This window comes from Bubalus kerabau, chromosome 4 (assembly GCF_029407905.1).
Source record: "Bubalus kerabau isolate K-KA32 ecotype Philippines breed swamp buffalo chromosome 4, PCC_UOA_SB_1v2, whole genome shotgun sequence".
NCBI classification, from domain to species: domain Eukaryota; kingdom Metazoa; phylum Chordata; class Mammalia; order Artiodactyla; family Bovidae; genus Bubalus; species Bubalus kerabau.
The window spans coordinates 11,799,580-11,821,888 of record NC_073627.1 but is presented as its reverse complement, the minus strand read 5'-3'; the positions used below and the strand labels follow the sequence as shown (position 1 = coordinate 11,821,888).

The following is a 22,309-nucleotide window of genomic DNA, read 5'->3' as shown; positions in this document are numbered from 1 at the left end:
AAGCCAAAAAATACTGGAGTGGGTAACCTATCCCTTCTCCAGGGGATCTTCCTGACCCAGGAATCCAATCCAGTGCAGGTCTCCTGCATTGCAGGCAGATTCTTTACCAACTGAGCTGTCAGGGAAACCAGCACCACCTGGGAAGCCCAAAGCAACTATACTCCAATAGAAATTAATAATAAAAGAGGAGCAAAATTTTCAAGTGAAAAGTTGGATCCTGTGACCCTGTCAGGTGGAACCAGGCACAGAAAGCCCCACACAGCAGTGTCAGAGTGTGATTGAGGGCTTCCCTACTTCTTTGTGGGGTTTGTGTTTCTGAAATATTTTAGAATAAATACACTTTTTCTCACACATTCAGAAAAAAAAATTTTATTTTCCTGCTGAAACATTTAAAATTATCTTATAGAACATTTTCTCTTTAAACTGCAGGGAAGGCATAGGTACCAGGTGCTTGGGAGTCAGAGTGTGGGGGGAGGCGCCCTGGGTGGACGAGGACTCTGGAGAAGTGGGTAGACAAAGGGAGGTCTGTGTTCACACACCTGTGTGATCTCACCTCAGGCTTTAGGCCTCCAGATGCAGCCAGGGATTCACATCCCCCTGGACTTGCTCCCATAAGTTGGGAATCTGGATTTAACCCATGCTGGAGGTGGGGGCAGGAGCAGAGGCCTGTATTTCCAGTTTTACTAGGAGAAGTTAGCCCAACGTGGGAATGCAGGTTTGTGTTCACTGACACTGCCTTTGCAAGTGAAAGACTCGCCAAAATGGAACTGCAAACTCAGGGATTTCTTACAAAAAATTCCTACAATGCCACCCTGTCTCTCTTAAATGGTGTCATTCTCTGAAGGTGGGAAGATTCCAGTTCTGATGACACACAAGGCTGGCCTCCTCCTTGTGGGGCTGGGGATTGGGGCTCTAGGACCCGGATGACTCCAGCCTTTTGTCGATGGACTGGCTGACCTTGAGCAGGGCCTCTTGGAACTGGGGGTACTCTTCCTTCACGTGGTGGAGGATGGTGCCGATGCTGACCAGCCTGTCGTGCAGACGCTTGAGCTCCATCAGCAGTGACTGCTTATTGCGGAGCATGAAGACGTACCGCCCGTCCTTCACGGCCTGCAGGTACTTGAGGCGCGTCTGCAGGGCCACGAGCTCAGAAAGATTCTTGGGAGGGACAAGAGACCCCATGTCAGTCTATGCGTGTTCAAAAGAGGACACCTGCTGGCCTGGCATGAACTCCGACTTGAGGATGCGCCAGTGGAGAGCTTGGCAGATCCAGGGGAAGGGGCTGATGGACCCGCCCTCACCCACAGTCCAACCTGCCAGGTGCCCACCACACCCATCTCAGTTGATCGGGCCCAAACACTGCAGCCCTGAGTGACCCTTGCCTTCTGCTCACACCATATTCAATCCAGCAGAAAATCCCAGTGGGGCAGCTTTGAAATGACACACGGAGTCTGATGGCTTCTCACTAGCCTGAGGCTACCCTGGTCCATGCATCCTTCTTAAGAACTATGATGGCCTAAGACAGGTCCTGTGTCACTCTCGGCCCTCACATTCCACACTCATCATGAGAACCAAATGATTGCAGTGATCCCAAGCCACTCCTCCCCACCCCATCCCTGAGGGAGCTGCCCATGGTCATGGTGCTGCCCCCTCCAAGCCTTGCAAGCCTGGGGCCTTGGGCAGCCTCCACTCCTGCTGTACCTGGGGGTGCTCAATCCCTTGCCTCCCCTTCAAACTTTGACTCAAGTGTCACTTTCCCTGTGTGGCCGTCTCAGACCACCCTCCTTCCTAGTGCTGCCCCCACCCAGCCGACACCCCTTCTCTGCTTCTTCTTTCTCCAGAGTTATCTGTCACCATCAGAAATGAGGTGTCATTGTGCTTATTAGTTTGATTATCTGTCCTCCCACCCTCAGAAGGTGACCTCAGGGAGGGCAGGGGTTGTCACCTTTTCTGTTCACTCTACCCCTGGCACCCAGGACAGTGCTGGCCCGTGGAGCCTTCATGAGCAATATGAGGTGGACAACAGCAGTAGATTGCTATGATCAGCCTGGGCTTAGCTGGGCCAGAGCAGGCCTTGCTGCTGGGTTCCTGTGGCCCTGGGGCTTGCCTACCTGTCGCTTGAGGGTCGTCAGCCGGTCCAGCTCAACTTCAAGCTCGTCGGCCTCAACCTGCATCCTTGACAACTGCTCCTGTTTCTCCAGGAGGGAGTCACTCATGGATTTTTGAGATTCTTCCAGTTCCAGGATGGTTTGGGTGCACTCCTCGGTGGCCTGGGGTGGGGGTGGGGTGGTGAGACAGGAGCATCCTGGGACCCTGCCCCCAGTTATTCAGTGGACAGAGAAGAGTCAGGCAGGGAGGACCCCCCAGGACCCTCTATGCACACAATCTGGGAGGATTCCAAAGCTGGGGTGTAGGAGAGTGCCTCAGGTGGGGAGGCCAGCAAGGGAGCCATGGCCAGACCCTCTGTGGCAGTAGGGGGAGGATTCTGTTGCCAACCTGGGCAGAGGAGGCCCCTGGGGAGCCAGGAGGGGTGGAGAGGGGTGGATAAAAGAAAGTCCAGGAGTGGCCAACATGGCAGAGAAATGCACAAACCAGGACCAGAAAAGGCCCCTCTGCACCTCCAGGAACGTCCAAATAAGCAGTTGGATCAAATCCATCATTTTCAGCTACTCTTTCCTCATGCGGGACTCCCCTGACCAGGACTATTCCAACATTCTCCACCTGGTCCTCTGGGTGACACCACGAGGTGAGGACCCATTTCACAGATCAGTAAGCCAAGGTACAGAGAGGTTGGACAATATGCGTGAGCCACAAGTAGAAGAGCAGGGCTAGGACCCATGGTGGGGCTCCAAGGCCAGGTTCTGTCTCGGACAACCCTTGCCTCTCTGGGAGGGGTCACTGCCCTGTCTCCACTGACAGATGAGGAACTATGGGGGTGGAAGGTTTCTCGCCCACAGAGACCACATAGCCGGCCAGTGGGGGCCGAGGGAAATCTGAGCTCAGATCCCTGCCTGGTGACGGTGAAAGGAGGTGGCACAGGGGCCATAGCTGGTCCCCTCCCTGGGCAGGCACACACCGCATGGTTGGTCAATGTGGCCAGGTGGATGGGGACATGGGCTCGAGTGGGTGCCCTCCACGTTCCCATCAGCCCATCCCCAGCACCCACTGGGCATCAGTGACACAGGGGCTCACACTCTTCACCAACACTCTGTGCTTCCCTGACGCCATTTCTGTTAGAAGAGGGGGCAGAAACGGGGCCGCTTCCAGTCCTGAGCTGCACCTGTCTCATGGCTCTTCTGTTAAACCCAAAACAAACTCCCAAGCAAAGGCCTGATCAGAGCAGGGCGTTAGGGAAACCCAGGAAGCACCTGTGTATCTGGCCGCCACTCTGTCTTGACCCAGAACCAGCATGTGGGGTGTGGGGCTCAGACTTTTGTCCCCCAGTCCAGAAGAAAGTGGCCTATCTGACTCAGGAGCTGAGCTCCTTCCATCCCCCAGCCCCCACTGTCTCTTCTCTTTCTCATAAAACAGCCCCGACACAGCAGCTGGGACGGCAGCTCCAGGAATGAAGGCTGGGAGAAGAGGCAGTAAGGCGGATGAGGTGGGGAGGGACCCCCCAAGAAGCAGGCTGGAAGGACTGAGTGAAAGCCCAAGTCGGAGAAAGTGCCTCAGAAATTTGGCCCTGGCTGGTCACGCACGGACACCTGCCAGTGGGGCTGATGACCCAGCTGACCACCCATGGACAGGTGGCCCGAGGCGGGGCCCCTTCCCCATGGCCCGTCTCCCCTACCTTGTGAATGTCCCTGATCTTCCGTCGGAGCTCAGTCTGCTTGTGGTGGAAGTCTGTCCGGGTGAACAGCTTCTTGTCCATCTTGCTCTGCCCCTCAGCCCGGGTGGAGATGGTATCTCTTCGGGTGACGGCCAGCTCCATGTCCCGGATCATCTTCTCCTGCTGCTTCAGGAGCTGCCCATGCTTGACCTGGGTGCACAGGGCAGGGGACTGGGCAGGAGAGGGGCCCGCGCCACCTCCCTCCGCACCCAACTGAACCAGTGGGGAACTCGTGAGGGTGATGCCCCAGGGAAAAAAGGAATGTGGGGGCTTTGTCAACTGGTCAGAATGATTTCAGTCCATGTCAAGAATACCAGGTCAGCAGGGAGACACTGAGAAACCGACAGAGACAGGGGTAGATGGGGACACGTGAGGACCACATGCAGCCTAGGGATGGGTCCTGGAGTAGAAAAAGGACATTAGCCAAAACAACAGTGATCTCTGCTTAGAGGTCGTAGTTTGGTTAACTGTATCACACCGAGGTTAATTGCCTTGTTAGGAAAAAGGCATCGTGGTTTCGTGAGATGGTGGCCTGAAGGGTCTCTGGGGCCTGGGGCTGGGGCCTGGGCTGTGGTGGGAATGGGACTGTGAGGGGTGTCTGGGAGTTTCTGCAGAGGAGGGCATGGTCCATGTCTCCATGGGGTGGTGGCCACATTATGTACACTGGACATTTAAAGTAAGTTCACATTACTGCATGTAAGTTTGTTTATTGTTTAGTCGCTAAGTCGTGGCCAGCTCTTTTGCAACCCTATGAACTGCAGCTTGTCAGGCTCCTCTGTCCATAGGATTCTTGGCACAAGAATACTGGAGTGGGTTGCCATTCCCTTCTCCAGGGGATCTTCCTGACCCTGTGATTGAACCCATGTCTCCTGCATTGCAGGTAGATTCTTTACTGCTGAACCACCAGGGAAGCCCTGTAAATAAATAATTCCTCAACAAAGTTGATTTAAAATAACAAGAGGGGGACTCCCCTGGCAGTCCAGTGGCTAAGACTCTGTGCTCCCAAGGCAGAGGGCCTGGGTTCAGTCCCTGGTCAGGGAAGTAGATCCCACATGTTGCAACTAAAGATCCCATGTGTTGCAGCGAAGACCCAGTGCAGTCAAATAAATATTAAAAAAAAATCAAGATGGTGTGGATTTGGGCTCTTAGATCAGTGGACACAGAAGACAGCCCAGAAAGAGACCCCCAAAACTATGGATGCTGATTTCCATAAGGATGTCATTGTAGCGTTGCTGGTAGTGACAGACAGCAACAAACTGGAGACAGTCAGCATCTTCACATCAACATGGGAAGGCTTCATTAAATTATGTTGTATCCATAGGATATTCTGCAACTATTAAAGAAAGTTCATGTCTTTTTTGTATCACAAAAAAAGAATAAGTTGCTGAGTTATATGTACTATTTTGGTGAAGGAAAACAAAACCGAAACACAACTAGGAGGGTGGGGCTGGCAGCCCCATGTGTGTGTGTGTGTGTGTGTGTCTGTGTGTCTGTGTGCACCTATGTATGTGTGTGCATCTCTGTGTGTGTGTGTGTAAGCTTTGTGGTACAGTGTTTGACCTGCTGCAGCAACATACATGGCTTCTGTGGTTTGAAAAGTCAGTTAAATGAGTGTTTATTAAACTTATCATAGTGGATGCATTTGATCAGAATTCCTCTGGACTCAGCCAGCAGGGTTATTATGGACCATGTAATTGTAAAAGTGATGTCATATTTCTTTTTATGACCTGCTGTGATTTGTATCCTTAAGTTCCTGAACCTTTGGCTCAGTGACAGCTTGTGATTTAATTACCAGCCTTTTTTTTTAAGGTAATGAAATCCAGCTAAAGATGACAGTAGAGAGAAAACATGACTTGATGGGGAAACGTGGGTGTGTTCCTTGCACTCTGTTATGGAGTGCATCTTTTTGGTCCAACGGTGGGATACATCCACAAGTGGGTCATGAGATTGGGTGGGGATTGGTCACAGTCAGCATTTAGAAATACTGGAGTACGTTGCTTGCTTGGAGTGAGGGTAACATAGTGCTTTGTGAATACCGTGCAGGTCGCTGTGTGTCCTGTGACCATTCTGGTGCAGTAAGAACAAGAACTGGACAGGCACTGGTGGAGAAAGTCAGCAGGGGGAACAGCGAGTTTCCTTGGCATGCTTGGAGTGCAGGCTGCTGTGCCAGAGTGGTTTCTTCCCAGGACCCCAAGCTCCAGGCCCCCCACCTCCCTCCTTCCACCCACCTTCATCCTGTGTATCTCTGCCTTCATGGCCCGGATCTCCATCTGGCCTGTCTCAGAGTCCACGGAGGCCCGCATCTCTTTTGCCAGTTGGATTTTTTTCTCCCAAAGCATGATCTGGTGTCTTTAAGGGGAGGGGAGGCAGTGTAAGAGCTGCAGAACAAAGGGGTTTTCTTTCTGACACTTCGGTGAGCATGGTGCACTGTGCTTGGGGCGTGCTGTGCTTGGAATGGGCTCAGAGCTCAAAGAGCAGTGTGGTGGGCTGGGAGACCCTTGCCTTCCTGATGACAGGGTGCCCTTGCTGAGCAGGTGGCATGCTTGCCTGCAGGCACCCAGGCAAGGGTTTAAATAGAAACTAAAGTCCCCCATTTTGGGACCAGAAGGTAAACTCAACCCCAAGGCCCTCCACCCTCACCTAGAAAGCGGGGACGAGGGAGAAAGCAGATATGTAGCTTTAGGAGAAGCTGAGTAAGTCAAGTATAAGTGACAAAAGTTGACATAAGGAGAAGTCAAAAGCCTAAATAGACCAAGAGCCTGAAAACTATTAAAATGTTAGCAAAGACATATGCCCCCCACCCCTGTTGTCTGAATGTTTGTGTCCCCACCCTGCAAATCAACATGTTGGAATCCTCATGCCCGGTCTTCGGTGGTGGTGGGGGGGTGATGAGGTCATGACGGTGGAGCCCCCATGAATGGGATTAGTGCGCTCATAAAAGAGACCCCAGAGAGCTTCCCTTCTCTTGCCACCCTGTGAGGACACAGTGAGAAGTCTGCAACCCAGAAAAGAGCCCTCACCCGACCTCACAAGTACCCTGATCTCAGACTTCCAGCCTCAAGAACTATGAGCAACAAATTCCTGTTGTTTATAAAGCCCCAGCCTGCGGTGTTGAGTTGTAGCAGCCTGGAGGCACTAAGATCCCCTGAAAAAGTTCCAGGTAGTGTTATGTGTCGACTCTGTCAAAACGCAGGGAACGGATGGTCCCTTTGCCGCTCAGCGCCTTGGAGAGCACATGACGCCAATTAGGGCGCGCACAGTGCAGCTCAGGGGTCCTCCCAGCTCGGAACGCAGACCCGTGCACCCCGAGGGGGAAGACATCCACAGAAAAATATAACAAAGGCTGCTTCAAAGGCAGACTGAGAAAATCGCACTATGGTTTAAAAAAAAAAAAAAATGAAAGAAACCCACAGAGAAAATGGTAAAGGAAGAGGGCTGGATTAAGTGTGATTCTCCTTTCTACTCTGCACTCATTGCTGTGGTTTACAATGCTTACCGTTGGGTCTGGATTACTCTTATAATCAGGCACCAGAAAGATCATACAGTTTTTAAAAAGTCTGTGCTGAAGGAAGCCACTCCACTTCCAATGATCACCATCATGGCTTTGCAGAAGGGTTGCCCGGAGGCACAGAATTCCGCTGTTCCCAGGGATCCGGCTGAGGTTTAGGGCCGCGCCTCCCCCGCCCCCTCCCCGTGCACCAACTGGTTTCCGTGAACCGTGGGCAGCGACCCTCCGGACCGGCGCCTGGGCACTCACTCCGCCTCCACCAGGCTGTTGAGCACGGCTGCCTTCTCCTCGCTCAGCTGGTTCAGCTTCTCCTGCATCTCGATGGTCTCCCGCTCTGAGGCCTGCGTGGGGAGGAGAGAGGGGCGGTGGGCGGGGCCGAGGGCTGCGCGCACCTGCTTGCCCCGCCCATCCACTCTAAGCCCGGCGCACCTTGAGCGAGCGCACGAACTCGCCCTCCGTGGCCAGGTTGTCCTGCTGTAGCTCCTCGGAGCTGCACCGGTTCTGGTTCATCAGCAAGTTGAGCTTCTTCAGATCGTTGTCCAGGACCTTCATGTGCCGCTCGATCTGCTTCTGCTCCTTCTTCTCCTGGTTGATCTTGTCTGTGGGGAGGGTGGCCGGGGGTGGGGAGTGGCCCCCGGGGGTTGTGATCGGGGGTCTATGCACACTGCGCCCTCCTTCCCTGCTGACCTTCGGGCATCCCCACCCAGACAGCGGAGGCAGAAGGGGACGTGGTTGCCGCTCAGACACCGAGTCCCCAGGAAAGGCCAGCATGCTCCGGGGCAGGGGGTGGAAAGCAACGACCCCGATCTCGCACAGGCAGGTTTGGGAGCCCAGAGGGCCGGACAAGAAGGCGGCAGGACCTCTGGGAAGAAACAGGCACGATGTGTCCAGGCAGAGTGGGCCCCGGACACCCGGCAGCACTTCCTGTGGGGCTGCCCGGCCCGGCTGACCCGGTGGGACCAGATGGCACCAGAAAGCCTCAGCAGCTGTGGAGGGGCTGGGCAGGGGAGCTCACTTTCTATCCGTATTTTCTTCTGCTCCAGGATGTGGATCTCCTTCTTGGACATGTCCAGGGAGACCAGGTGCTCCTCACGCTCCTGCGTGACCTTCACCATCTCCTGCTGCAGCCGCAGCCAGGTCACCTGGGCCTGTGTCACGTTGGTGTTGTTTTCCTCGATCAGCTTGGTCAACCTCTTGATCTCCAGCTCCAGGGGCCCCACTTCTTCCCCCTGAAAGCGATGTTCACCAGAAAGCAGACTGAGTCCCTAAAGTCAGGGTGGGCTGCAGAGGGCGGGGACACCTGAGATCATGCATCTGTATGCTGAGTAGGGGGATCTGTTCTCAGAGGGCCTAGGAACCCTGTCATTGTGCCCCCTCTTCTGTGGTCCCAGGCCATATGGCCTGACCTGCTGTGGGAGATTCTGTTCTGGTGATCTGCCGGTCTGCCACCAGCTTCCCTTCCTCCACTGGCCTGGCCCCACCATGCCCCAGTCTTGTGGGGCCTCTGTTACCCAAAAGGGCTTTGCAAATTGTCTTTTCACAACAGACTGTCATAGGTTAGGGTCTTTACTCCCTTGGAATCCATTCAAGTTACAGCTCTGAGACCATGCTCTGGTTGGGGGTCTACCTAAGAGCATCCCCACCAACTGCCCCTGCTGCTCTGGGATTTGAGACTGTTGTGGAGTCCTCAGGTCAGGGACACTGGATAACCTGTAGAACTTCAAGCCTCAAACCCATCAGACCACTAAGAGCAGCGGTGAGTAAGATCCTGCCTGCTGCCTGCCTTCACATAGTCCACGGGACACACAAAATATCAAAAGAAGACAGTTTCATGCCAGGTGGAAGTTATATGGAACCCAGACTTCAGGGCCCATAAGTAAGGTTTCATCACACATGGACACACTTGTCTGTTTACCTACTGCCTCTGGCTCCTCATAACTGCTAGGGTGAGGGGTTGCAACAGAGACTGTATGGTCCATAACACCTGAAATATTGACTATGTGGCCCCACAGAGGTCTGCAGACAGCCCCTGAGTCAGCATTCTACACAGACATGTGCATTTCACCCGTAAGAGGGGTCGGGTGGGAACGCCTGTGTCCTACATGAGTCCATCCCTGAACATAAGCAGTTTCGGAAATGGCCAGGCACAGATATCAACCCAAGTGGCCTCTCCTGGTCCTGGGGTCCTACCCCAAGTTCAGAAACCATCTGCTCCAGCTGCTTGTTGAAAAAGTTGATGAGGCTTTGCTTTCTTTCAATCAGGATCGTGCGCCTGGAAATTTCATTTTCACTGTTGGTGATGAGGTCGTTGACTTTTTTCACTTCCTTATCCAGCTCAGCCAGTGTCTTCTGATGCACGTCCAGCCTGCAGTTGGTGGTCGTGACGTCCAGGGTGGCCTGAGCAATGTCACCGTCAATTGTGGAAAGATGTGTCTCCTGAATTAGCAGAAGGAAACAAGTCTGAACTTTTTCTCTCTTTCTGAGAGGCTCCGCATGAGCTGGTTGGCTTCTTGTTTTCCTTGATCTGGGTATTCATCTGGAGAAATTCTAAAACAGAGGAGGATGTTGGTTTTTTTTCTCCACCTTATGACTTGTCATAGGACTTACTTGTTTGAACCCTAATGATTCCTCACAAAAAAAGAAAGCTGATATTATTATCTCTTCTTATCAAACAGTAAAATACACGCAATGGGGAAATGTAAAAATACAGATGATCGCCCGTAAATCTGCCACACAGCTAGCCAGCATCACTATTTAGAATCTGTTCTGCCTTCTTGACTTTGTATATAAACCCTCTTCCTCCCTGCCCAAACAAAAACAGGGTCACACGGTACATACAGCTTTGTAAGCCACGTTTCAATTTGACACGTCATGTCATGTCATTTTTAATGGTTGTATAATAGTCATATTTGTAACAGAGGTTGGGAAGCAAGTCACAGCTGTCCCTGGGAATGTCATCTGTTCCACAACAAGCACAGGGGCCCTGCTCTTGACAGCTCATGTGCTTTTGGTGAAGAAAACCAACATGCCTGCCCTCTTTGAGCTTGTCATCTGTTATCAACATTTCTACTCGAAATAATGCTGTGACAAACGCCAACTTCTAACTTCTATTTTATGGGACAAATGTCCTTTACATTTCACTAAAAAATTGGACACGGTCATGGAGAGAAAAGATTGTACTGTGGGGTGTCATTTACCACCTGGCCAGAGGCTTGTGATCCTGGAACTCTTGCCAACCATGGTTCTGGGGTTGGGAGCTTCAGCCAAGGGCAGAGCTGCCCAGGGCTCCTTGGACCTGCCCTCTGTCCTGAAGGCTGAGCCAGCCCACCCTGCCTCCTCTGCAGGTTTCAGAAGACAGATTTGCTCCATTCTTTCCTACAGTGGAGAGTTGATTGTAAGGACACTTGTGAGAATTAGGGAGGGAGGCAGCTCAGGCTCACTTTGGTATCAGGGCCCTTTTCCCTGGACTGTGGCTATGCCTTGACCTTGCCAGCCAGCCTCTCACTGTTGGCTGCCCAACGGCTCCTGCCCCTGCAAATTCTCAACTCTCTTTCAGCCTGTGGCTCCCACCAACTCCTGCCCATGCTCCAGTCATCTTTCCTCTTCCCCCACGTGACCCCAGCTGGCTTTGTCAAACACCCAGTCTCTGACCAACTATCATGTGTGGCTTTCCAGGACATCCCTAGGTTTAAAGTCAGACCTTGCCAGCATCTCAAGGCACCCAGCTTCCTATGTAACACCTTGGCCCCTTTGGCTCCTCTGAGCTCTGGTTATCCACCCATCCCTTTCTTTGTCAAAATTATCCAAGGTTGCCAGGTCTTCACAGGGACTCTGCCATACTGGAAGGGCTTCAGTTCCTAAGTCTCCTTTCAGCCACCAAACAGGCCAACCAGAGCACCCTGACCTCCCCTTAGCCTCCTCAGGCTGTTTGTCCCCCATGTTGAGACCACCCTGGCCTCCTCCTGGGACATTGGTACTGCTCCTTTATTAACTGTGTAGACCCCATGGTTCACCCATGCCTGCAATCCCTCTGAACACAGCTCTGGATGATTCTGTCCCTCTACAACTTCTGCTCCCTGTCCCAGATATCCCCTGTCTGCCACCAGACCACAGGGGTACTGAGCAGTGGGAGAAGTGCCTCCTTTCAAGAGCTGGATTTGCTGTTGGCTATGAGATACCAAAGGAATATTTCATGCAAAGATGAACTCGATAAAGGACAGAAATGGTATGGACCTAACAAAAGCAGAAGATATTAAGAAGAGCTGGCAAGAATACACAGAAGAACTGTACAAAAAAGATCTTCACGACCCAGATAATCACGATGGTGTGATCACTGACCTAGAGCCAGACATCCTGGAATGTGAAGTCAAGTGGGCCTTAGAAAGCATCACTACGAACAAAGCTAGTGGAGGTGATGGAATTCCTGTGGAGCTATTTCAAATCCTGAAAGATGATGCTGTGAAAGTGCTGCACTCAATATGCCAGCAAATTTGGAAAACTCAGCAGTGGCCACAGGACTGGAAAAGGTCAGTTTTCATTCTGATCCCAAAGAAAGGCAATGCCAAAGAATGCTCAAACTACCGCACAATTGCACTCATCTCACACGCTAGTAAAGTAATGCTCAAAATTCTCCAAGCCAGGCTTCAGCAATATGTGAACCGTGAACTTCCTGATGTTCAAGCTGGTTTTAGAAAAGGCAGAGGAACCAGAGATCAAATTGTCAACATCCTCTGGATCATCAAAAAAGCAAGAGAGTTTCAGAAAAACATCTATTTCTGCTTTATTGACTATGCCAAAGCCTTTGACTGGGTGGATCACAATAAACTGTGGAAAATTCTGAAAGAGATGGGAATACCAGACCACCTGATCTGCCTCTTGAGAAATCTGTATGCAGGTCAGGAAGCAACAGTTAGAACGGGACATGGAACAACAGACTGGTTCCAAATAGGAAAAGGAGTTCGTCAAGGCTGTATATTGTCACCCTGTTTATTTAACTTCTATGCAGAGTACAACATGAGAAACTCTGGGCTGGAAGAAGTGCAAGCTGGAATCAAGATTGCCGGGAGAAATCTCAATAACCTCAGATATGCAGATGACAGCACCCTTATGGCAGAAAGTGAAAGAGGCACTCAAAAGCTTCTTGATGAAAGTGAAAGAGGAGAGTGAAAAAGTTGGCTTAAAGCTCAACATTCAGAAAACGAAGATCGTGGCATCCAGTCCCACCACTTCATGGGAAATAGATGGGGAAACAGTGGAAACAGTGTCAGACTTTATTTTTCTGGGCTCCAAAATCACTACAGATGGTGACTGCAGCCATGAAATTAAAAGACGCTTACTCCTTGGAAGGAAAGTTATGACCAACCTAGATAGCATATTCAAAAGCAGAGACATTACTTTGCCAACAAAGGTTCATCTAGTCAATGATATGGTTTTTCCTGTGGTCATGTATGGATGTGGGAGTTGGACTGTGAAGAAGGCTGAGTGCCGAAGAATTGATGCTTTTGAACTGTGGTGTTGGAGAAGACTCTTGAGAGTCCCTTGGACTGCAAGGAGATCCGACCAGTCCATCCTAAAGGAGATCAGCCCTGGGATTTCTTTGGAGGGAATGATGCTGAAGCTCCAGTACTTTGGCCACCTGATGCGAAGAGTTGACTCATTGGAAAAGACTCTGATGCTGGGAGGGATTGGGGGCAGGAGGAGAAGGGGACGACAGAGGATGAGATGGCTGGATGGCATCACTGACTCGATGGACGTGAGTCTGAGTGAACTCCAGGAGTTGATGATGGACAGGGAGGCCTGGCGTGCTGCGATTCATGGGGTCGCAGAGAGTCGGACACGACTGAGCGACTGATCTGATCTGATTGTTGCAATAAATGCTGGCCCAGGACTCTTTATTGCCCTCATGTGGACACGGATAGTAGTACACCTACTGCCCATAAAGCGCTCCAACAAATGCTGGGTTCAGGACTCTTTACTGCCATCCTGTGGACATGGGTGGTAGTACACCTGCGACCCACCAACTGGCCCAACAAATGTTGGCCCAGGACTTTACTGCCCTCGTGTGGACACAAGTGGTAGTACATCTGCCACCCACCAAGTGTTCCAACAAATGCTGGCCCAGGACTCTTTACTGCCTTCCTATGGACATGGGTGGTAGTACACCTGCCACCCACCAACTGGTCCAACAAATGTTGGCCCAGGACTTTACTGCCCTCGTGTGGACACAAGTGGTAGTACACCTGCCACCCACCAACTGGTCCAACAAACGCTAGCCCAGGACTTTATTGCTCTTCTGTGAACATGGGTGGTAGTGCACCTTCTGCCCACGAATTTTTGCAATAAATGCTGGTCCAGAACTCTTTATTGCCCCCCTGTGGACATGGGTGGCAGTACACCAGCTGGCCATGAATTTTTGCAATAAATGCTGGTCCAAATCTCTTTACCGCCCTCCTGTGGACATGGGTGGCAGTACACCAGCTGGCCATGAATTTTTGCAATAAATGTTGGTCCAAGTCTCTTTACCGCCCTCCTGTGGACATGGGTGGTACTACTCCTACCCCCACGAATTTTTGCTATAAGCGCTAGCCCAGGACTCTTTACTGCCCTCATGTGGACATGGGTGGTAGTACACCTGTATCCCACCAAGTGCACCAACACATGCTGGCCTGGGACTCTTTACTGCCCTCCTGTGGACATGGATGGTAGTACACCTACTGCCCACCAAGTGCTCCAACACATGCTGGCCCAGGACCCTTTACTGCCCTCCCATGGACATGGGTGGCAGTAGACCTGCTGTCCATGAATTTTCGCAATAAATGCTGGTCCAAATCTCTTTACCGCCCTCCTGTGGACATAGGTAGTAGTACACCTATCACCCACCAAGTGTTCCAACAAATGCTGATCCAGGACTTTACTGCCCTCCTGTGGACATGGGTGGTAGCACATGTGTTGTCCACATGGGTGACTGGGAAAGGGGGACACCTGGGAGCATGGGGATCAGCCTCTGTGATATTGCATCAGGGCTGGGCAAGTTTATTTCACACTCACCACACTGCATAACTTTTCCAGTGCACACTTGGGCCCCACTGTTTTGCTCCCAGCAGGTAGTCTTGCCCCCAATTCCTGGAATAAGAACTGGTAGGACTCGACTAGCATCAACCAGGACATCTCAAGGAGACCCAGGCATGCCAGTCTTGGCTCCAGCCCCCTCTCCTCAGTTCCTTGGCACAAGCAAGCCAGGAGCCAGCTGGTCTCCTCCCAGGTATCTGGGAGGCATGAGGTTCCTCAGAGTTCTAGCCAGCCCAGGTAGACAGCACCCTAAGGCAGGGGGTCACACAGGAAGAACCAAAGAAGAAAAAACCTAAGTAGCAAATTGCTTTTTTCAGGACATAGGGACCCCTGCTCAGAGAAAGGCAAGACCCCTGGGGGAGCAAAAGAGAGCTCTTTCCAGGGATAGGGGTTGGGTCCTCAGTCCAGAAGGGCCAGTCACACTCACTCAGGACCTTCAGGCACATCGTGGGAAAACAGAGGGTCGGGCTACTCCATGATTCATTTTCAATGCTCCTACCAATTTGACCAGGGTCTCTGCTGCAGCAATTTATCCTCAGACATATGGACAAAGATGTGTGAACAAGTATGTTCAGTGCTAAGTTATTTCTAAAGTTTAAAACAACTTTAAGTGTCCAAAGAGAGAATTATTAAAGAAAACATGTATATTTGAAGGATAAAATGTGATGCATAAGCCAACATGCACTTTTTCTAATAATATTTATGGAAAATGTTATGTTAAATATGACCAATAATGTAAAATAAAACACGATACACACAGTGAAAAATTAATGGGCTCCTACACTTGTTTGTGCACTTTTCGCTCTGTGTTGTGTTTCAGTAAAATTAATGAAAATGGATTAGAGTGGTTTAAAGACTGATATATAGTAAGAGTCCTATGTCCTCTCAGGTTGTGTGTGCATATGTATCTTCACATGTCTGTTCATGTATGTGAACATGTTAAACAAATGTGTATGTGTGTGTGTGAATCTGTGTGCTTGTTTCTGCTCATGTGTGCATGTGGGAATGTGTATGTGAATGTGTGTTTCTGTGTGTCTTTGTGTGTATGAGTATGACCATGTGTGTTTAGAAAAATTTCCAGAAGGAAATACACCTGAGTTTCAGAAGAGATTATCTGTGGAAGGTGGGATTGCAGCTGTCTTATTTTCTTCTAATGCCTTTTTATATTTCCAGGTTTTCCACAATAAAAATGCATTACTTTTACAACTAGACAAAAATGAAAGGTGAATGGACATGCTCCATGCCCTTCCACCACGTGTGGTCTGTTCCCACTAGAGCTGCCCTGATGCTTGAGCACCATGAAAGCATCCACCCGTTGTGGCCCAGGTGTGTGCAGCTGGCGTACCAGGTTGGTCTTTTCCTTCTGGAGCTTCAGGATGAGCTGGTGGAAGTATTTGGTCATCTTGTTGGAGGTCATGTGCTCCTGCAGCTTCTCCATGATGGAGGCATCCATCTTCCTCCTCAGCTCCTGCTCATGCTGGATGGCCTGGTGGAGAGTCTGCAATTCTCCCACAGTTGCCGTGTATTCCTAGAAAGAAAGAGTCAGAGGGTGGATACTATGAAGTAGAGTGGGGAGGCTTGCCCTGCTGGTGGGGGACATGACCGTACCACATGGGCCTTGCCCAGTGCATCCTCTGTGTCCAGCAGGGTGAGCCTGTAAGTGTTAAACTCATTCTGCAGGGCCTCCTCCTTAGTCAGGCACTGTGAGGTCAGTTTCTGCATCAGGTTGGCTTCTGTCTCTGCCCGGTTCAGGATGCTGGCCAGCTTCTCATTCTTTTCTTCCTCCTTCATGATGGATTTCTTATAGGCTTCAAGCTCAACATCCATGGACTTGACTTGATGCTGGCATTCACTGCCAAAATTGAAAGAGCAAAGCCAAGACATCAGAACACCAATGTGTATGGTGGTACCCTACTGGGAGGAAGCTCATAAAGTTAAGAGAAAGAAATTAGGAAACCAATTCTATTAGTATTAGTTGAATATTTAAAAAATTTTTTGCATGACTTCCAAATATTATTTATTTTTTTAGCCACACTACATAACATGTAGGATCTTAATTCCCCAACAAGAGATCAAACCCAGCCTCCAGCAGTGGAAGCATGGACTCCTAACCACTGAACCACCAGGGAAATCCCAACAGTGGTTGAATCTTGACTACTATTGTCTAATGTGTTGGAACTATTACCCTTCTCAAGCCCAAGTCTAAAACTCTTCTAATATTGTGATGATAGGAGGAGGAAGGACAGGAAACTGTTGGCTTGTGCTTGGTGGTGAGGAGTGGTCACTGCCATCCCGTCTCCTTTAGTCGTGATCATAATCTTGGAAAGAAAATGCTGTTATCTCAGTTTAGCACTCTTGAACATGACGCTCAGGGCATTTGAGTAAATGGTGTGGCTGGGAAGAACACAGGTGGCTGTCTCTTCAAATTCCCTCAGTATACTGGCCATGGACATGCCCATGTAAAACTGCAGATCCTGGATAATGGAATTTGAATTTTTGTGTGTCAGACATTTTTTCCCTTAATTCTTTTCAATGACCAGATAGAACTCTAAATACCTCATTGGGATACAATTAGGCTCTATCCAGTTTTGTTTTGTTTTGTTTTGTTTTCCCTCATTTCATCAGTGTAGCAGTAAACATCATTAGTCAGTCAGTTCAGTCACTCAGTTGTGTCCGACTCTTTGTGACCCCATGGACTGCAGCACAACAGACCTCCCTGTCCATCACCAACTACAGGAGCCTGCTCAAACTCATGTCCATCGCATTGGTGATGCCATCAAACCATCTCATTCTCTGTTGTCCCCTTCTCCTCCCGCCTTCAATCTTTCCCAGCATCAGGGTCTTTTCAAATGAGTCAGTTCTTTGCATCAGGTGGCCAAAGTATTGGAGTTTCAGCTTCAACATCAGTCCTTCCAATGAATATTCAGGACTGATTTCCTTTAGGATGGACTGGTTGGATCTCCTTGCAGTCCAAGGAACTCTCAAGAGTTTTCTCCAACACCACAGTTCAAAAGCATCAATTCTTCAGCGCTCAGCTTTCTTTATAGTCCAACTCTCACATCCATACATGACTACTGGAAAAACCATAGCCTTGACTAGACGGGCCTTTGTTGGCAAGGTAATATCTCTGCTTTTTAACATGCTGTCTAGGTTGGTCATAACTTTTCTTCCAAGGAGTAAGCATCTTTTAATTTCATGGCTGCAGTCACCATCTGCAGTGATTTTGGAGCCCAAAAAACATAAAGTCTGTCATCATTACGCATGAAAAAAAAAAAAAAAACCTGCACTCTGAAAACTAAAAGATGCTGATGAAAGAAACTGAGGATGACACAAATAGATAGAAAGATATACTGTGTTCTTGGGTTGAAAGAATCAATATTGTTAGGATGGCCATACTACTCAAGGCAATCTACAGATTCAATGTAATCCCTAACAAATCACCTGTGGCATTTTTCACAGAACTGGAACAATAACTTTTAAAATTTATATGAAAACACAAAATATTCTGAATAGCCAAAGCAATCTTGAGAAAGAAGAACAAGCTGGAGAAATCACACTCCCTGACTTCAGACTATACTATGAAGCTACAGTGATCAAAACAGTATGGTACTGGCCCAAACACACACACAAAACAGACACATAGATCAATGGAACAGAATAGAGTCCAGAAATAAACCCACACACACAGTTAATTAATCTAAACAAAGGAGACAAGAATATACAACGGAGAACAGACAGTCTCTTCAATAACAAGTGCTGGGAAAACCAGACAGCTACTTGTAAAAGAATGAAATTAGAACATTCTCTAACACCATATACAAAAATAAACTCAAAATGAATTAAAGACTTAAATATAAGGCCAGATACTGTAAAACTCCTAGAGGAAAATATAGGCTGAGCACTCTAACATAAACTGAAGTAATATTTTTTGATCCATCTCGTAGAATAATGGAAACAAAAGCAAAAATAAGCAAATGGGGACTTCCCTGGTGGTCCAGTGGTTGAGAATCCGCCTTGCAATGCAGGGGACACCAGTTTGATCTCTGGCCGGGGAAGGTCCCACGTGCCACGGGACTACTAAGTCTGTGCCCCACGACTACTGAGCCTGTGCTATGGAGCCCACCAGCTGCAACTAGAAGCCTGCATGCCTACAGCCCGTGCTCCACAATAAGAGAAGCCATTGCAACGAGAAGCCCGCACACTGCGGTTAGAGAGCAGTCCCGACTCTTCACAACCAGAAAGCACACGCACATCAGTAAAGACCCAGCACAGTTAAAACATAAAATCAAATAAAAAATAAACAAATGGGACTGAATTAAAATAAAATTTAAAAATAAACAAATGGGACTGAAACGTCCACATTTTTCACAGTGAAGGAAACCATAAACAAAAGACGACATACAGACTGGTAGGAAATATTTGCAAATGATACAACCGACAAAAGATTAACTTCCAATATATACAAACAGTTCAAATAGCTCAATATCAAAAAAACAAACAACCCAATTAAAAAATAGGCAGAAAATCTAAACATACATTTCTCCAAAGAAGGTATACAGTTAGCCAAAGATGCTCAATATGGCTAATAATTAGAGAAATGCAAATCAAAACTACAATGGATATCACCACACACCCGTCAGAATGGTCATAATCAAAGTGAAAGTGAAAGTCGCTCAGTCGTGTCTGACTCTTTGTGACCCCATGGACCATACAGTCCATGGAATTCTCCAGGCCAGAATACTGGAGTGGGTAGCCTTTCCCTTCTCCAGGGGATTTTCCCAACCCAGGGATCAAACCCAGATCTCCTGCATTGCAGGTGGATTCTTTACCAGCTGAGCCACAAGGGAAGCCCAAGTATACTGGAGTGGGTAGCCTATTCCTTATCCCTTCTCCAGGGGATCTTCCCAACCCAGGAATCGAACCAGGGTCTCCTGCATTGCAGGTGGATTCTTTACCAACTGAGCTATGAGGGAAGCCCACCAGTCAGAATGGTCATAATAAAAAAACTGGGACTTCCCTGGTGGTCCAGTGGTTAAGAATCTGACTTGCAATGCAGAAGATGTGGGTTCAGTCCCTGGTTGGGGAGCTAAAATCCCACATGCCACAGAGAAACTAAGCCCTTGTGCCAAAATTACCAGGCCCACGTGCTCCTGGAACCTGTATGCCACAACTAGAGAGCCCGTGTGCTACAAGGAAAGACCCCACATGATGCAACCAAGACCCGACTTGCCCAAATAAATGAATACTTTAAAAAAAGTACAAACGATAAATGCTGGAGAGGGTGTGAAGAAAAAGGAACCCTCCTACACTGTTGGTAGGAATGTAAATTGGTGCAGCCCCTACAGAGAACAGTATGAATGTTCCTTAAAAAACTAAAACTAAAGTTACCATGTGATCCAGCAATCCTGCTCCTGGGCATATATCTGGAAAAGATGAAAACTCTTAATTCGAAAAGATACATACACCCCAGTGTTTATAGCAGCAGTATCTACAATAGCCAATACATGAAAGCATCTACATGTCCATTGACAGGTGAATGGATAAATAAGATATGATGCATATATAAGTGATTCAGTTCAGTTCAGTTCCGTCGCCCAGTTGTGTCCGACTCTTTGCGACCCCATGAATTGCAGCACGCCAGGCCTCCCTGTCCATCACCAACTCCCGGAGTTCACTCAAACTCACATCCATCGATATAAAAAAAGAATGAAATAATGCCATTTGCAACAACATGGATGGACCTAGAGATTATCATGTTAAGTGAAGTAAGTCAGAGAATGACAAATACATGGTATCACTTAAATGAGTAATCTAAAAAAAATGATACATATGAACTTATTTACAAAGTAGAAATAGACTCATAGACAAAAAACAAACTCAAGGTTACCAAGGGGGAAAGGGGTGGAGGGATGCATTGGGAATTTGAGATTAACAGATACACTCTGCTGCTAAGTCACTTCAGTCGTGTCGACTCTGTGCGACCCCATAGACGGCAGCCCACCAGGCTCCCCCGTCCCTGGGATTCTCCAGGCAAGAACACTGGAGTGGGTTGCCATTTCCTTCTCCAATGCATGAAAGTGAAAAGTGAAAGTGAAGTCGCTCAGTCGTATCCAACTCCTAGCGACCCCATGGACTGCAGCCTACCAGGCTCCTCCATCCATGGGATTTTCCAGGCAAGAGTACTGGAGTGGGGTGCCATTGCCTTCTCCGCAGATACACTCTACTATATATGAAATAGATAAATTATCTCAGAGAACTTGGAGAAGGAAATGGCAACCCACTCCAGTGTTCTTGCCTGGAGAATCTCAGGGACGGGGGAGCCTGGTGGGCTGCTGTCTATGGGGTCGCACAGAGTCAGACACGACTGAAGCGACTTAGCAGCAGCAGCAGCAGCTCAGAGAACTATATTCAATATCTTACAATAAAATGTAAGATGTATGGAAAAGTGTATGTACTTTTCCATACGTATATGTGGGCTTCCCAAGTGGCTCAGTAGTAAAGAATCCACTTGCCAAGCAGGAGACATGGGTTCAATCCCTGGGTTGGGAAGATCCCCTGGAGAAGGAAATGGCAACCCAGTCTAGTATTCTTGCCTGGCAAATCCCATGGACAGAGAAGCCTAGCAGATTACAATCTATAGCATCACGCAAAAAAGCCAGATACGACTTAGTGACTAAACGACAATAACACAACAGCACAACATATATATATATGTATTATAGATCTGAGTCACTTTGCTGTTCGGTGTATACCTGAAACACTGTAATCAACTATACTTCAATTTTTTAAAATGAGCAAAATATACTTCATCAAAGAAGATATGACAAATACTCACATGACAAAATGCTCACTATCATTAGTCATTAGGGAAATCAAATTAAAATCTCAACAGAACACCGCAACACGTCTGCTAACGACTAACATGAAAACGATGGCACTGTTAAGCATTGGTGAGGATGGGACTGACTGGGAATCTCAGTGCTGTGGAGGTGTTTCCCAGAATGGCCTGTTCCACTTTGCATTCCTACACCAAGATCTGCACACAACGTCACTGCAGCTCTGGTCATGCCACCCTCCAGACTGGAAACAACCAGATGTTGATGTATCCACGTGAGGGAATATTACTTGGCAATGAGAAGGAACAGACTGCTGACCCTGAAACGCCAGGAAGACTTTCAAAGCACTGTGCAAAGTGAAAAAAAGCCAGACAAGAAAAGCTGTGTATCGTGTGATCCCATTTATATGAGATTCTGGAAATGACAAAACTACAGAAATAGCAGATCAGCGTTTGCTAGGGGCTGGAGGTGGGAAGAGGCACTAAATTTGGGGTTGCAAGAAATATGTGATACCTTGAGTGTGTAATGGTTACTTGCCTCTGTCCATTTGCTGATCTGAATTGTGCTCTGACAAAGGATAACTTCTTACATAATAATAATGGTAATTGACATAATAAATAATTTACCTAACAATAATACTTTACATAATAAATTTTTACATAAGTTATCTTCAATAAACCAAAGTTTTAAAAGTTACTTATTTTCTTATACTTCTTTAGGAAGCAGAAGCCTTCTAAGTATCTAGGATTTGACAATAATGATAAGACATCCACATTTTTTGTTTATTGTTTTTTTTGGCTGCCCCATGCAGCACACAGAGCCTCCCCGACCAGGGACTCAGCGGCGCCCCGTGCAGCGGAAGCCTGGAGTCTTCACCACTGGACCCCCAGGGAAGTCCAAGACGTCCAATTTTTACTACAGAAATTGGAACACTCAGTAAGACATGCACCGGCAAAAAGACACCAGAATGCTAGCTAACAAGCTGTCATTGTCAGAAAAGGAGAAAGACGGTGGTATTTTAAATCTTTATTTCTGTTTTTCTAATTTCCTGGGATGTGATCACTTATC

The 22,309-nt window shown here is 48.6% G+C and overlaps 1 protein-coding gene across 1 annotated transcript in view; it reads right to left on the bottom strand.

Moving 5' to 3' along the window:
* Positions 1 to 353: 353 nt before the first annotated feature.
* Positions 354 to 22,309, bottom strand: part of CCDC40 (coiled-coil domain 40 molecular ruler complex subunit) — a 44,580-nt gene continuing 22,624 nt past the window's right edge. The window contains exons 11-20 of the mRNA XM_055575305.1: positions 16,014 to 16,257; positions 15,751 to 15,933; positions 9,528 to 9,773; positions 8,353 to 8,566; positions 7,767 to 7,936; positions 7,587 to 7,678; positions 6,058 to 6,178; positions 3,791 to 3,979; positions 2,112 to 2,270; positions 354 to 1,158 (exon numbers count right to left, since the gene is read on the bottom strand). Of these exons, the coding sequence (XP_055431280.1) occupies positions 913 to 1,158; positions 2,112 to 2,270; positions 3,791 to 3,979; positions 6,058 to 6,178; positions 7,587 to 7,678; positions 7,767 to 7,936; positions 8,353 to 8,566; positions 9,528 to 9,773; positions 15,751 to 15,933; positions 16,014 to 16,257 (1,864 nt within the window). The 3' untranslated portion in view covers positions 354 to 912. The remainder of the gene's footprint in view (positions 1,159 to 2,111; positions 2,271 to 3,790; positions 3,980 to 6,057; positions 6,179 to 7,586; positions 7,679 to 7,766; positions 7,937 to 8,352; positions 8,567 to 9,527; positions 9,774 to 15,750; positions 15,934 to 16,013; positions 16,258 to 22,309) is intronic.